This window comes from Centroberyx gerrardi, chromosome 11 (assembly GCF_048128805.1).
Source record: "Centroberyx gerrardi isolate f3 chromosome 11, fCenGer3.hap1.cur.20231027, whole genome shotgun sequence".
Classification (NCBI taxonomy): Eukaryota; Metazoa; Chordata; class Actinopteri; order Beryciformes; family Berycidae; genus Centroberyx; species Centroberyx gerrardi.
Window position 1 is genome coordinate 28,319,611 of NC_136007.1, and position 13,229 is coordinate 28,332,839.

A 13,229-nucleotide genomic window follows, 5' to 3' on the forward strand; every position below is an offset into this window, starting at 1 on the left:
AATTTAAAACTTGAACACAGAATTCATTAAATCATAGTTTGTGCTGCTTTCGTATCCCTATGCACTTTCACGATGCAAAGGCAGTAACTAGGCTAACTTTTGTGTGTTTTAAAGGTCAGAGGTCATAAGTAGGGTTTAGATGTCATACCAACAAAAATCATATTCATAAATGCTTCTAAATGACTACAATCCACCTCTGCACCAATGATACAATGTCATTTCTCTTAGCTTCAGTCCTTACTGCCACAGAACTTTAATTCAACTTCAGTACTGCTGTTTGGCTTTATGGGCAGAGTACTACATTACCCAACAAGCACTGCGTGTATGCTGTCTACGGCAACGAGAGTGGGACACGGAAACTCGCAGGATTAAAAAAGTAGTTGCCCTACAACCGAAGGTAGTAGGTTTTAAAGTGCGGCAAACGAGTTTTTTTATATATGTTTTAGCAAGATACCGTTACTTTTTTCCGTCGTCAAACGCAAGGGATTCACTCTTCTTGCCCACGACCCCACTCCTCCCAAAGCAGAGAAGTCTATGGCCAGCAAGCTAGCCGAGAGGCTAAAGTGTGGCTCCCTTCGTACTTAAGTTCCTTCAGTCAGTAACATACATCATGACTGATGCATGTTATTTCCTATACATGCTAACCTGTTGACTATGCAAAGTCATGGTTGTCTTGAGAGACGGTATGTGCCCTGGGCTGGATGAAGAACTGATCCGCGAACTGCGTGCTGCTCACATTAAAACAGGTGTGTGTGTGTGTGTGTGTGTGTGTGTGTGTGTGTGTGTGTGTGTGTGTGTGTGTGTGTGTGTGTGTGTGTTTGTTTGTTTGTGGAGGGGAGATGGTGTTCAGGATGCTCCAGCTCACTTTTAAACAGATAAGTATTAACAGACATGGTCTCTTCTTTTCACAGTGGAGGACTTGGTGACATCTGACATTGAGGAACTTGCTCAAAAATGTTCTGTGTCCTACAAGGTATTTAAACATACATTATACATGAGGTGGCTCACTGAAGTGACTGAAAACACAACTAGCCTGCCAGTTACAGCTCTCATCACAACTGTCTATGGTGATAGTGACAGTTTCCAGCCCAGTCATAGTTAAAACAGCCACCCAATCCAGTAAAAGTTTGTAACTTTGTTAGAAAACCATACAAAACTAAAGTGCTGCCGCATTTGTAAAACCAAGCAGGTTTCCTAATTGCAGCATATAACTAAAAATGAAACAAAGAATGCCTACTGCAGCTCTTTACCTAAGAACACAAAGACAAATTGAATGGCTAACCATCATCCCAAACAAATTCCCTGATTCCACCTGTCGTAATAGGAAATGATACTGCAACCATTCATTTGCAGTAAGAATATGTGAGCAATAAGAAACACCCACATACTTGGCTTAACTAATATGTGGGAGGCTTAGGCACGTATCACTGTGTCTCACTTTCTATATTTAGACTTATATTTAAACCTTGCAACACGAGTTTTGCATTGTGTCAGTAAACAATTTACAGTAGATGGGCTACAATTAACTATTTTACTCAATGTAAATAGACCTCCCACTGGGTGTGTTATGAATAATCATGGCAAGCCAGGTCACCTGCTTAATAAGCGAGGGCTCAGAAATTCGCTTTCCCATGCTTTTCTGTATATTTTCTTTTAGTGACAAGTAGACTAGATGAGATAGATATAGACAGACAGAATTGTTAAAATATAACGAAAAATAAAAACACTTACTGTAATTGCCTTCCCTGTACAATAACTCGACTTATTAACTAAATAAAAAAAGTAACTAAATATAAGCTTCACTATAAACATATGGCACAGTAATTAAAATACATGCTGTGCCCCCTCTCCCCCTTTATAAATCAATTTTTGGCACAAGAAGCTATAAACAATAGAAATTTTGTCCTCCCATCATATATAACACACCAAAAAGATATTGCACCAGTCTGCATCCATGTATCCTCATCCACATATTAGCAGAGTGCAAGTCCACATTTTAATTGTACTTGTCCAGTTAACATATTGTCCCTGTTGACACGCTGCTCAAACTGACGGATTGCAGATAATGACACCTTGACATATTGCATCAAATGACATGGTGACATATTGCACATGGAACACATAGGGAAAGATGGCATGTTGACTTATCAGCAAACACCTCCAGTGTACTGACAGTTGCACTTCCAGGTAGTCCAGCCAGGGAGGTTTTGTTTTTTTAACATCCTCCTAGTTGGCTAAGGCTTTATCTGTCCTGTAAGGAGACATTTTTGTTTTAAATTTGTATGTATTTAGCCTTTATTTAACCAGATTAGTCCAGCTGTGATGAATAATGTCTTTTTCAAGGGAGACCTCGCCAAGAAGGCATCATGACAAACAGAAAAGTAGCAGACCAACAAGAAAGCAAAACAATGTATAAAATCAAAATACAGTCCAAGTCGCATGAGAGAGGCAACAAAGCTTGTTATTGTCTGCCACAAGATTCTTCATTATCAGTTTAAACTCACCAAGAGAGACCAGCTCTTTCAGCTTTGCATCATTTTGCAGTGAGTACCATTAGGAGAGAGCAGAGAAGATGAAACAAATTCTGCCTAATTCAGTTCTGACCTTATGGACTGATAACAGAAACTATTTTTGAGACTTTTGAGTGATTTCCACACACTTTTGTCGAGATATATGAGCACAAACGCAACGCAGACCCAGAATGGCCTTTTAGATAGAAATATACCAATGAATAATTCTGTGAGGACAAGGCAGGCTAGTCAACCTCAGCATACTCGGTACAAAGGTCAGCGAGAGCTTTACGGTCTGTAATAAACATGCAGGGGGTTAAGGAACGCCTCCAGCGATTCTTGCCACATGAAGGTGGTATGAGCTGAAAGCGCTCCATATTGTGTACAGGTCATCATGTAGTGAGCGGCAGGTTTCATCCGTGAGGCCACAGAGCTTTTCACCATTCTTTCTTTTTTTCCCACCACTGCCTCCAGCAAGTCCAGGTTCATCCCGGGTGACAGAGCTAGACTTCCTGGCCGGCTTGTTCCGCCTGCGGCCATCCCCCAAGTCGATAACTAGCATCCCTCCGGTCGATCATGCTCCTGCTGTTGACTTGAGCTGCTGTTTTGCACACACACACTACAATGGCTAGGGAGCCACAACCGAAAAATTATGACAAGGCCAAGGCAAGGGAATCTGCACAGTCCAGCGCTTCTGGCAAAGATAGCCTAACCCCTGCCTCAGAAAGGATTGAGTACAGTTCACTTAAAGCTATACGAGGCAAGACAAATCCAGCCGTCCTCTCAGCCTAAATCACAAAGTGGGGCTGCAGCAGAGAAGAGCGTCCCATCCTCACTAATTGAGATGCTGTAGATTGGCCCTATTTACCCAAATGAAGTGCTGGTGTTGGGAACGGTTGCTTCTCCACGCAGGAAATGACAAATCGAAACGAGTGAAATCCTAAGTCCAGAGAAAGCCGGACTAGATATTTTCTCTTTGGTTTCCCTTGGTATAAAGCATCACATTATGGCCGGGTTGGTAAACATGAGCGTGCTGTGTGCAGTTTACCGACATCACATTACAGGATGTCTGGGTATTGAAGTTCAAATTTTTCAAATTGCTACCTCTCTCTGCCACTTGGAACCACGCAACCTGCAAAGTCGCTTAGTGTAGCTTTAATAATCAAATACTAATCAAAGCTTTCTTAAATGAGATAACGAGACATAAAACGAGTGGACAGTGTGAGCTTAATTACATTATTTTAAAAAGCAACTTTTCAAAAACCCTCCTAATGACAGCAAAACATGTCTAAATTGTATGTAGCCTACCGTCGCAGGGCTTTGGGATTTAAAGTCGAATGCAATCAGAATAGCCCAATTGTGCGGAAAAAACTAGCCAATCTGCCAGCGCTGGGTGGGGTAGATGTGTCAATGCAATGTGGTTGATCCATGCAAGCAGTTGTGTGTCTTTGTCACATGCTGTGCCTTTTGTATTTCAGGCTCTGTTTGCCGTACGCAGAGTGCTGCTGGCCCAGCACACAGCCTTCCCCGTCTCAGGCGCTGATCTGTACGAGGAACTATTGAGCTCGACAGCCATCCTCTCCACAGGAAATCCTAGGTAAAGACATTCTGCACACACAGCAGAGCACACGGTTTTATCTTTGTGGGACTGGGGGATTTAAAGGTGGGCTCAGCGCTAGCATTGCTAAAGGGCAAGTTCACTATAAAATTCACATATGAATTCTTAAGGACAGTTCTGCTCCCGGTGTCATCAAGAGACACTTTCTGCAGGTTTTCAGTGAATGGCAAGCTGATTTGGTGGATGCTTGTTTGAGCTTAGAGCTTTTTTGTTATAAGTTCTCACTGTTTTGTACCAGCAAGTGTGTCTATATCCTTGAAAAATCACAGTGTATTGTCACAGCCTCCACAAAGTTATGAAATTAAGCGGCTTCTTGATCAGTGCCAGTGGTACATGGCATTTCAGATCATAGTCTTGGATTTGTTTTTAGGTTAGGGAGGGATTTGTTCATGGATACAACTGCACTGCCCTGCAAACACAAGCAGCAGTAACTACTTTTTGTGTGTTTCAAAGGTCAAAGGACATGACCAGGGTTTAAATTTCACACCAACCAAAATTATACCTATAAATTCTACTAAACGACGTGCTACTCGCCTCTGTACGAACAATACTGTTGTTGGAACAGGATTAAACTCTAAAGTCATTTTTCTCAGTTTCATTACACATGCGGTTATTGCTCTTCGGCTTTGCAGAGCAGCGCAGACAGTCCACAATAACGCCCGAAATCGATAGCGCAGATTACCAAAGGTGTCGTGTAACCAGATGCATCTACATCGATCCATTTTATCAGACCAAACTAAGAATTTTAAATATCGTTGCGAAATTGTTTTTGCATTGAGCCGTATCATCTGAATATGCATTTCGAGTGTGGTTGCTGTAATTGAAATTCTGAAGAAGGAACAGCAGAGTGTCAGGAAAGGAAAAATTTGACTAGGTAAAGCGAGCTTCTTTGCTTCTTGTTCAGTTTGGCTTGTAAGTATCAGCTGCAGTAACTCGGCCTCCGGCTTGACTCCCTTCCACATTACAGTAGTGTCTACAATTTCTAGCTCTTGCGCACATAGATGCACGCTGACATCACAAGACTGGGCGATCTTCCGTATCTGTGTCTTCGGCCGACTTGGTACGAAGCTTAGCAGATAGACATCCCGCTTTTAGAGAGGAATTATTATTTGGCCGGGGCAACGACAGCTGTGCTCTGGACAAATCTGTGAAATGGGCCAGCATGGCATAATTTATAGGATGGTACATTTTCTACAGTTAAACTCACCATTTCAGCATAATTAATGACCACAGGTGTTTTTTTTTTTTCCTCCACGGCTCTTTTTAAGTGGTTTTCATAAATTAGTTATTGCTTTGGAGTTGTGATATGAAACTGAATCAACCGTGTGAGTAATGCCACCCTCTTGATTTGCACGTGTCGTGGCTGCACTCTACTGGTGGGAAGGGGAACTGAATGAATGATGTTCCTCTATGCCATACATGCTGTTGCTGTGTTGTGTTTGGTCTAGCAGGGACCATCATTTCAACCAGCTTGCTAGTGCTTCACCTGGTCTTAAATACAGTTACGGAAAGCTTTTAAGTCCTATACACAGTTGTTGTGAAGAATGTGGTTTCTGAGTGATGAATTGACCTATATGTATTGTTCTTGAATTTGTTTCCATGGTATCACATTCTGTATAGTCGATCACAGGAAACAGCACTGCAAGGATCTCAATGTATTGTTCAGAGCAGTGAGACAGACAGTCTAGAAAGGAGTTGAAGTGTAGATGCTATTATGAGAGACTGTGATACTGATACCTGCTTTGCTTTATAGCTAATGCCGAGAGAGAAACACATTTTCTTGGCTGGCTGGTTAGACAGGAGAGAAGAATCAATGAGCTGAATATGGAAAACGACAGTCATCAGAATAGATATATAGGACACTCCCTTAGACTCCACTCCACTGTTTGCAGGTGCAAATGAATTTAATTATAGATTATGATTCTAGACCTGTCCAAGAAGAATGTAATGAAATGATGCAAATATTTGAATTTGTCTCCAACTCCATAAGCTCAGGGATGATAAGTTTGCAAGTGTAGACATTTGCTACTAAAAGCAGTCTTGATGGTAGGGACTTCCAGAACTACTTTTACACTTTCAAATAGGTCGTTGAGTTGAACAAGTTTTGATATATTATTATAACAGCAGCAGCTCTATTTAACACTTCCTTCCCTCCCTCCAGCAGTCTGATACATATAAAGTGATTGAGGGTCTTGAACCCCAGGAAGGGATGTAAACAACTTGAAGGAGAAAGAGAATTTCAGTTGTTGGTCTTAACTCAGCTAGCCAGGAAAAATGTGAGGCAGAGACAGCGGTGATACTTCCTAAAGGAGATTAGGATGAACAACAGCTCTTTTTGCACTGCAGATTTTAACGTTAGCTGTAGTTAGCTGCCTAGCCAACGCTACACTGGAATCTTTTGTGAGTTGTTTGCATAATGTTTGCCCGTAATCATAGCTGTGTTTCTTTAAATATTATTATCGTTGCTGGAGGGCCTTTATCTTTGCCTTTGGCAGCAAACAAAACACTCAAAACAAATTTATTCAAATTGTATTTCACCATTGCTACACCATGATAGCAAATAATAAATGGGCATATAGCAAAACACAAGTATCAAATCAATGTGTTACAAAAACAAACTGAAAGGAAGCAACGAAAAACCCAACCTCATCAGATTTCTTGCTGCCATGGCGATGTTTTATACGAAGAGGAAAAGCGATGAGGGTTTACAGTTTTCATCAGCTTGTGTATCTCATGTGGCCTGCAAAAATTTGGGAGGACTTTTTATCACCACTTTCTTTGTACTGCAGGAATGCCCAGTTTGAAGGTACAATGTGATGAAAGTGTGATCAAGTAACAAAAGTTGGCCTCTACCAATCGAAACTTCACTGAATATGGCAAATGCTATTTTAATAGTCTGCCCATTTGGAATTTAACCTTGGAATTCATTACTAGCTGTGATTAAAGTGGCAGCTCTTAACAGCCCAGAGCTGCAACAGACAAGAGTGTGCCGTCCCCTCTAACTGAGATGCCGTAAATTCACCCCAAATTATTAATATCCTGGTGTAGGGTATAGACACTGGCGCAAAATCTTCTCGGCACACAGCAAGTGACGAATCAAAACTTAAGAGCAAAACACAAAACTGTCTCTTAAACAGCAGCGAGAGAGCGCTTCATCCAGAGAAAGCTGGACTCACCAACGATGGTTGAACCTCTTCACCTCCACCCCACCACACACTAAGGAGAAGACATTTGGGTCTGAGGAGAGTGCAGGAGTTGTGTGCATTACATGATTTCTGGTTATTGCAGTCCCCCCATGGACCCCATGAAAAATACTGAATCACCATGGCTTTCCAAGGAAAATAATTTATCATTCCGAGCCTCTACAACAACACAACCTTATGCATCATAAACAGGGCAACCCTCTCTGCACCATTCTCAGTGAAGACAGGAATAACGCAAGTACGTCTGCCCCCTGCAATTCTCCTCTTCACAGTCGTGCTCTGGGTGATGAGAACCACCATCAGCCAACCAGAGGTCTCTAGTGGTGCTTAACCTTCAAGCTGGAGGACCTCGCCTATGCAGATGATATTGCATTGCTGTCACGTACATCACAACACATGCAGGCAAAGATGAAGAGGTTCCACAAAATTGCACAGACCACTGGCTTGAACATCAGCATAGGCAAATCACAAGACGCTCCAGTCCTCCTGAAAGAACAGATTATTGAGGTGTTATGACAAGGACTGGGGAACAGATGATGATCAGGATGACAGCATTATCCTATAATGCAAACACTTGGTGGTTGACCTGAAACACAAACTGCAGGTCTTTGTCAGGCTCCTGCCTCAGAAAAAGTCTGTGCATCCAGCAGACGGCCTGAGCGCATCTCCAGTGTAGAATTGTGGAACATAACCAACCAAAAAACAGCACTAACCACCATCCAACAGCTGAAAAGGAGAATGATCGGTCAAACCATTTGAAGAACCCCTAAAAGACATTGCTAAACATTGCTGAGCAAGTCTTAGTCTTAGTAGCGGTCTACAGCTGCAAAGTTCTGAACAGGCAAATCATGTATTTTTCACTGCTTTGGTATTGCCTTGCATAACATTACATCATTTTTGAGGAGTTAACTTAGCTAGGTAGCAAACACCGATAGGTAGCATTAATAAATACACAGAAACAAATCAATAAAATCACTTAAGTACGTACCATTGACCCCAATGATGGATGCAACTGTTCTCCAAGTCGTAGAGAACTGGGAAGCTTTGAATGGCTGGTATCAACATCTTGTACTGTACATTTTGCACTTGCTAGGCAGAACTATCACTATCACATCAGTAGGGAAACAAGAGAGCATGGAAATCTGATTGCTGTTGACGGCTGATTACTGTGAAAATTTCAGCCGTGGCCAACTTTTCTCAGCTGACAAGCTTCTTGACAGTCAACACATTGGCTGAATTTCCCTGGTCGCTTAGCTCTGTAGGAAATGAATGGACCTCTGGTGACTTGTTGATCGTGTTGCTTGCAGTGTGAACGCACGGTAAGAGTGGATCCCTTCAGGGAGAAGAAGAGGTCACCCATAATTGACCTGGTGCAGGTGCATGAATGCAGAGCTCAGAGAAGAAGATTTACCCATCATGGCCAGCAACAAAGAAAGCATTACATGACTGACAAGGTTGGAAATCTTAAGTACATTCCCTGAAGGAATGAAGAGGATTAAATAAGTGAACTGGAAAAAACAAGGTTGATTATCTCTCTCTCTCTGAGTGCCCCAGCATCACGCTCTGGGGTGTTGTTACGCAGCCTGCAACACCTGTATATCCACGTGAAAGAAGATTGTTAAAGTGTAGGAAGTGGATTAATATGTACCTACAAGACTTGAATGTCGCTGTTTTTAAAGGAAGAATTGCATGAGTTGCATCACATCTGAGTCTACCACTGAGACAGCAGCCGTAGTCTCAACTGGCAGACCGGCCTGTCTTTTTTTCTGACGAATTACTGCTTGTAATTGTCCTAAACATACATAATAATGGATGAAATAGATGAACTAATAATAAAAAGTGAGTGGTGGAAGGGTAATTAATTGAGCAGGGAGATCTTGACGAGGACTTGCCCAATAGGCTTGTAACTAACGAACGCACCCACCCAGTGAGATTAATGAGATGTCAACTATTTTTGACAGATTTTATTTGAAAGACAGCCAGTGGCTGAGCTTGATAAGAAGCAGCTGAAATTAGGAGTTGGCCAAACATCTTAAGAAAAGTCTGGATCATACTGTAAGCTCTCTCACTGTTCGTGCTGTATTTACCCAGCTACTTGTTTTTGGCTCTATGGATGTACTTAGACTTAATGTTTTATTAGATATGATGGCAAGTTGTGATGAATGAATTGTGCCTGGTTCCTTACAGCTTAGATAAACTGCTGGATTCAGGCTTGTACACGGGAGAGATAACGGAGCTGTCTGGAGGCCCCGGAAGTGGCAAATCCCAGGTGATCATTTCCCAGCTTCCTACCACATAATGATAGTGATATGTCGGCGTTGTCTCAAGAGACCCCAAAGCCGCTGTTTACTCCATTATCTCAGAAAACAAGTCTGAAGAGCTTTGCAAGATGTACGCAATTTTTTATTATTTCCTCTCCTGTTATAAGAATGAGAAATTGTACCATGGCTGATTTGTACTGTTCAGGATGAGCAATTTTGCCTCCTGCATTGTCAACACAAATTGCACATGCTATCTCTAACCATTACTGGCACGCTTCTCACATGTTCTAGGTGTGTTTTGGCGTTGCGGCACATATATCCTACCAACTGAAGCAGAGCGTAATATACATCGATACAGCAGGAGGACTGTCTGCCAGCCGCTTGCTTCAAATGCTACAGGTGGAATCAAGTAACGTGGAGGAGCAGGTGAGCCGAGAGGCGTTCAGGTTTTAAACAAAGATTAAATGATGTATGATATGAAACGGTGGTGTGAAACAAGCAGCTGCATGACGCTGACACGTCATTTCACAGATGGAAGCTCTCCAGAGGATCCATATCTTTCGCGTGTTTGACATCTTCTCCTTACTTAGCTGTCTGTACAATCTTCGCTGTGGCGGGCTTCAGCAGGTTTGTGTGTGGCTATTTCTTTTTTTTTCTTTTTCAGTTAAATATACCCGTATCGAAGCTCTCACTAAGGAGCCTTAGTGAAAGATGCATCAAATTTTCAACAATCTCATTTTGTCACATCTTGGATTAGGCGTCTGTTGGCGGCGGCTCAGTGAAGGCGGTGATAGTGGATTCAGTGTCAGCTATTATCGCTCCTATACTGGGAGGCAAACAAAATGAAGGTAATATCTCTTTCTGCTAGTCCGTCACACCCAAGGCTGTTTCCACCTGAGTCTTGTAAATCCCAATTGTCTGTCATGAATATCCCAACAGGGTTCCTACATATTTTGGAAGCACGGAAATCGAAGTTATTTACAGTCATAACAAAACAAATACAAAGTGTGAAAACATATAAAGCATTGGACAGTCACGGTAAATTATAACACATTATTCGTATGACCTCACACAGCTCATTCAACGTTTGTGAACACAAACGTCTCTATCCCAACACCCAAAAACATCAATTTTAGACAAGTGAGGCTCAAATTTGTGATAGCTCTGTCCAAAACGAAAACGAGCAACTCCAAAATGGGGGTTCAGACCAGGAGGTTCATGTCAGCTAGCTAGTTTTGTAGTTGAGTGAATACGAGTGAAGTACGTCACAATTTCTTTAGTAATGTCCAGGAAAACTATTTCCTAAAAACAGTGGGAACCCTTTTTTCGCATATTTGATAACCAAAGATAACTGAAAAGAAAGCGATTCACCTATAATAATTCTCAAAAGAATAATACCGTATCTAGCTTGAATTGCTGCTGTTGAATTGCCTCAACAGTAACATTCAAAGATGTTCAAAGTATTCCGTACACGGACAAACGCTGTACAACTTCCTGTGCCTCCAGGCATGTCCTTGATGATACAAGTCGCAGGAGTTCTTAAGACTATAGCGAAGGACTTCAATGTTGCCACTCTGGTAAGGATGACAAAGTCTCTGACGTGTGCTGTTCTAAATGCATGAGGCGTATACAGTGGATATCAAAAGTCTACGCACCCTTTCAAGTTTTCCAGTTTTTATTGCCTCGAGGCCTGAAATTAAAACAAAATTAGACTTCCCCCCCCCCACCTTTGGATATAGCACTGAACAACAAAATTGAGGTTAAAAACAAAAGGCCATTCATGTCTGTGTCTATTAAAAATGAAAAACAAAAACCTTGCTTGCATTGTGCGCACCCCTTATAACTGGAGGTTATTGTGTTGAGATTTAACTAATCACATTACAAAGCATGCACAAAGCAAATTTGCCTTGACCTCAAATCATTTGAAGTGAAGTAAAAAGTAGATCATTTGAAAGGGTGCGTAAGGGGACAATCTGGCTGTCCCACCTTTTCTTTTTCTGTTTTCTAATGCCTGTATTGTGGCTGTTTAATGCCTGCAGAATAAAGAAATGCTTTGATAATCCCCCAAGGGAAAAACACTGACTGAACATAACGATGACTGGTGTCCGCAGGTGACAAACTACGTGACGAGAAGCGGCAGCGGGGAGGCGCAGGCGGGACTGGGTTTGTCGTGGAGTCACGTCCCCAGAACCAGGATTCTGCTGGAGCGAACGGAGAGACCCGGCTCCATGCACTGCAGCTTGCGCACTGCAACACTGATCAAGTCTTCCAGACAGGTACTGTACGCTGTATCGGCTCGCACGTCACCTCACGGAGCATTAGTCCTGTCAAAGGGGTTTTAGTGAGAGGGAAATGTCAAAATGTCTTGTTAAATGTGAGAATTTGAAGTGATGTTTTTCCGCCGGTCTGATAAAGTAGTTGCCTCCATTTTAAAGCTGCAGTAGGCAAGACTTTATGTAAAAATGCACCTATCTTAGCCTAAATCACAAAGTGGGACTGCAATAGAGAAGAGCGTCCCATCCCCTGATAAAGACTAACTGACTGCAAAAAGCATTAATTGTGCAAAATGTTCTGTTTTTGGAGTCGTGCGAGAGGTTCATCAAATGAAACCAAGAAGCACTTTGACAATGCACATTTTGGATGAACCCAGCCAAAATGAATGTTTTATTTTGCAGCAGAGGTTTTGTCCAAATCAACATTGTCATCCGTTTCACTTCCTAGCCTTGTCACATCAAAGAAGAGTTCGACTTACAGTGGTGGAGTAGGTCTAAAGAGGGATCCTCAGGAAAGAGAAAACTGGATGAGTCAGATTCCTGCTGAGCGCCAACTGGAACTCCTTCATAAGCCGCACTGTAAATGTCTTTCTGCATGCATGGAGAGCGCTGACAAAAATGGTAGAAATGTTTCCGGAACAAATGTGCAAATAAACATGAGTATTTTGTATCTTTTAAGTGTCGTATTACTTTTTTTTTCTTGTTTAGTATACAGCGCCTTCCAAACATTTCTCAGTGAAGAGTAGCCAGATAGCTGTAATGGCTAAAAAAATAAATAAATCCAAACCATAGAAAGAAGATTATGTGCTCAAAAATGTAGAAAATGTTTATGATTGTTTAGGGGGCAGTTCGCTTTCAATGTGTAATCTTTATTCAAAAAAAAAAAAAAAGATTGTTGCTACAATTATGATGCCCTTTTTGTTCATTTCACTTCAAAATTGACCTATTTAGATCATGAAGCTCATGTTATATTCCTTTGAGATGCTTTGTCAAGCATCAACTGCAGCATCTAAATCTGAATGGGTATCCTGGTGTGGATGGAGAATCAAACTGGACTACTTTTTTGACTGATATGTCAAGGTTTCAGGCTGAGATTTCTTTGTACTCACAGAGCGGGAAGGAATAAAAAGGCAAGCGAGAACCTCAGTCAAGTGTTCATATGTATCTTTTAGGCCCAGCAGAAGCAGGGTGACTTTATGTGGATTTTGCTCCCTCACAGCCTCAATACATTTAGACGTTTAATTAGTCGACCTCGTAGTCCAAAGTATTGCAGAGATAAAAAGGTAAATCTGAATCATCCTTGAAAAGCTATTCAGAGCCATTTAGATTCAGGAAGCTGCAGTAAAGACTTGACAGCATCAAAC

At 41.7% G+C, this 13,229-nt stretch overlaps 1 protein-coding gene across 1 annotated transcript; it reads left to right on the forward strand.

Annotated features, from left to right (window-relative positions):
- The first annotated feature begins 367 nt into the window (after positions 1 to 367).
- Positions 368 to 12,535, forward strand: rad51d (RAD51 paralog D). Its single transcript, XM_071915150.2, has 10 exons — positions 368 to 746; positions 912 to 973; positions 3,989 to 4,107; positions 9,519 to 9,600; positions 9,884 to 10,018; positions 10,124 to 10,219; positions 10,350 to 10,440; positions 11,099 to 11,169; positions 11,704 to 11,868; positions 12,314 to 12,535. Exons 1-10 carry the CDS (start codon positions 665 to 667, stop codon positions 12,410 to 12,412), a joined length of 1,002 nt encoding a protein of 333 aa, XP_071771251.2. The 5' UTR covers positions 368 to 664; the 3' UTR covers positions 12,413 to 12,535.
- Positions 12,536 to 13,229: the final 694 nt, after the last annotated feature.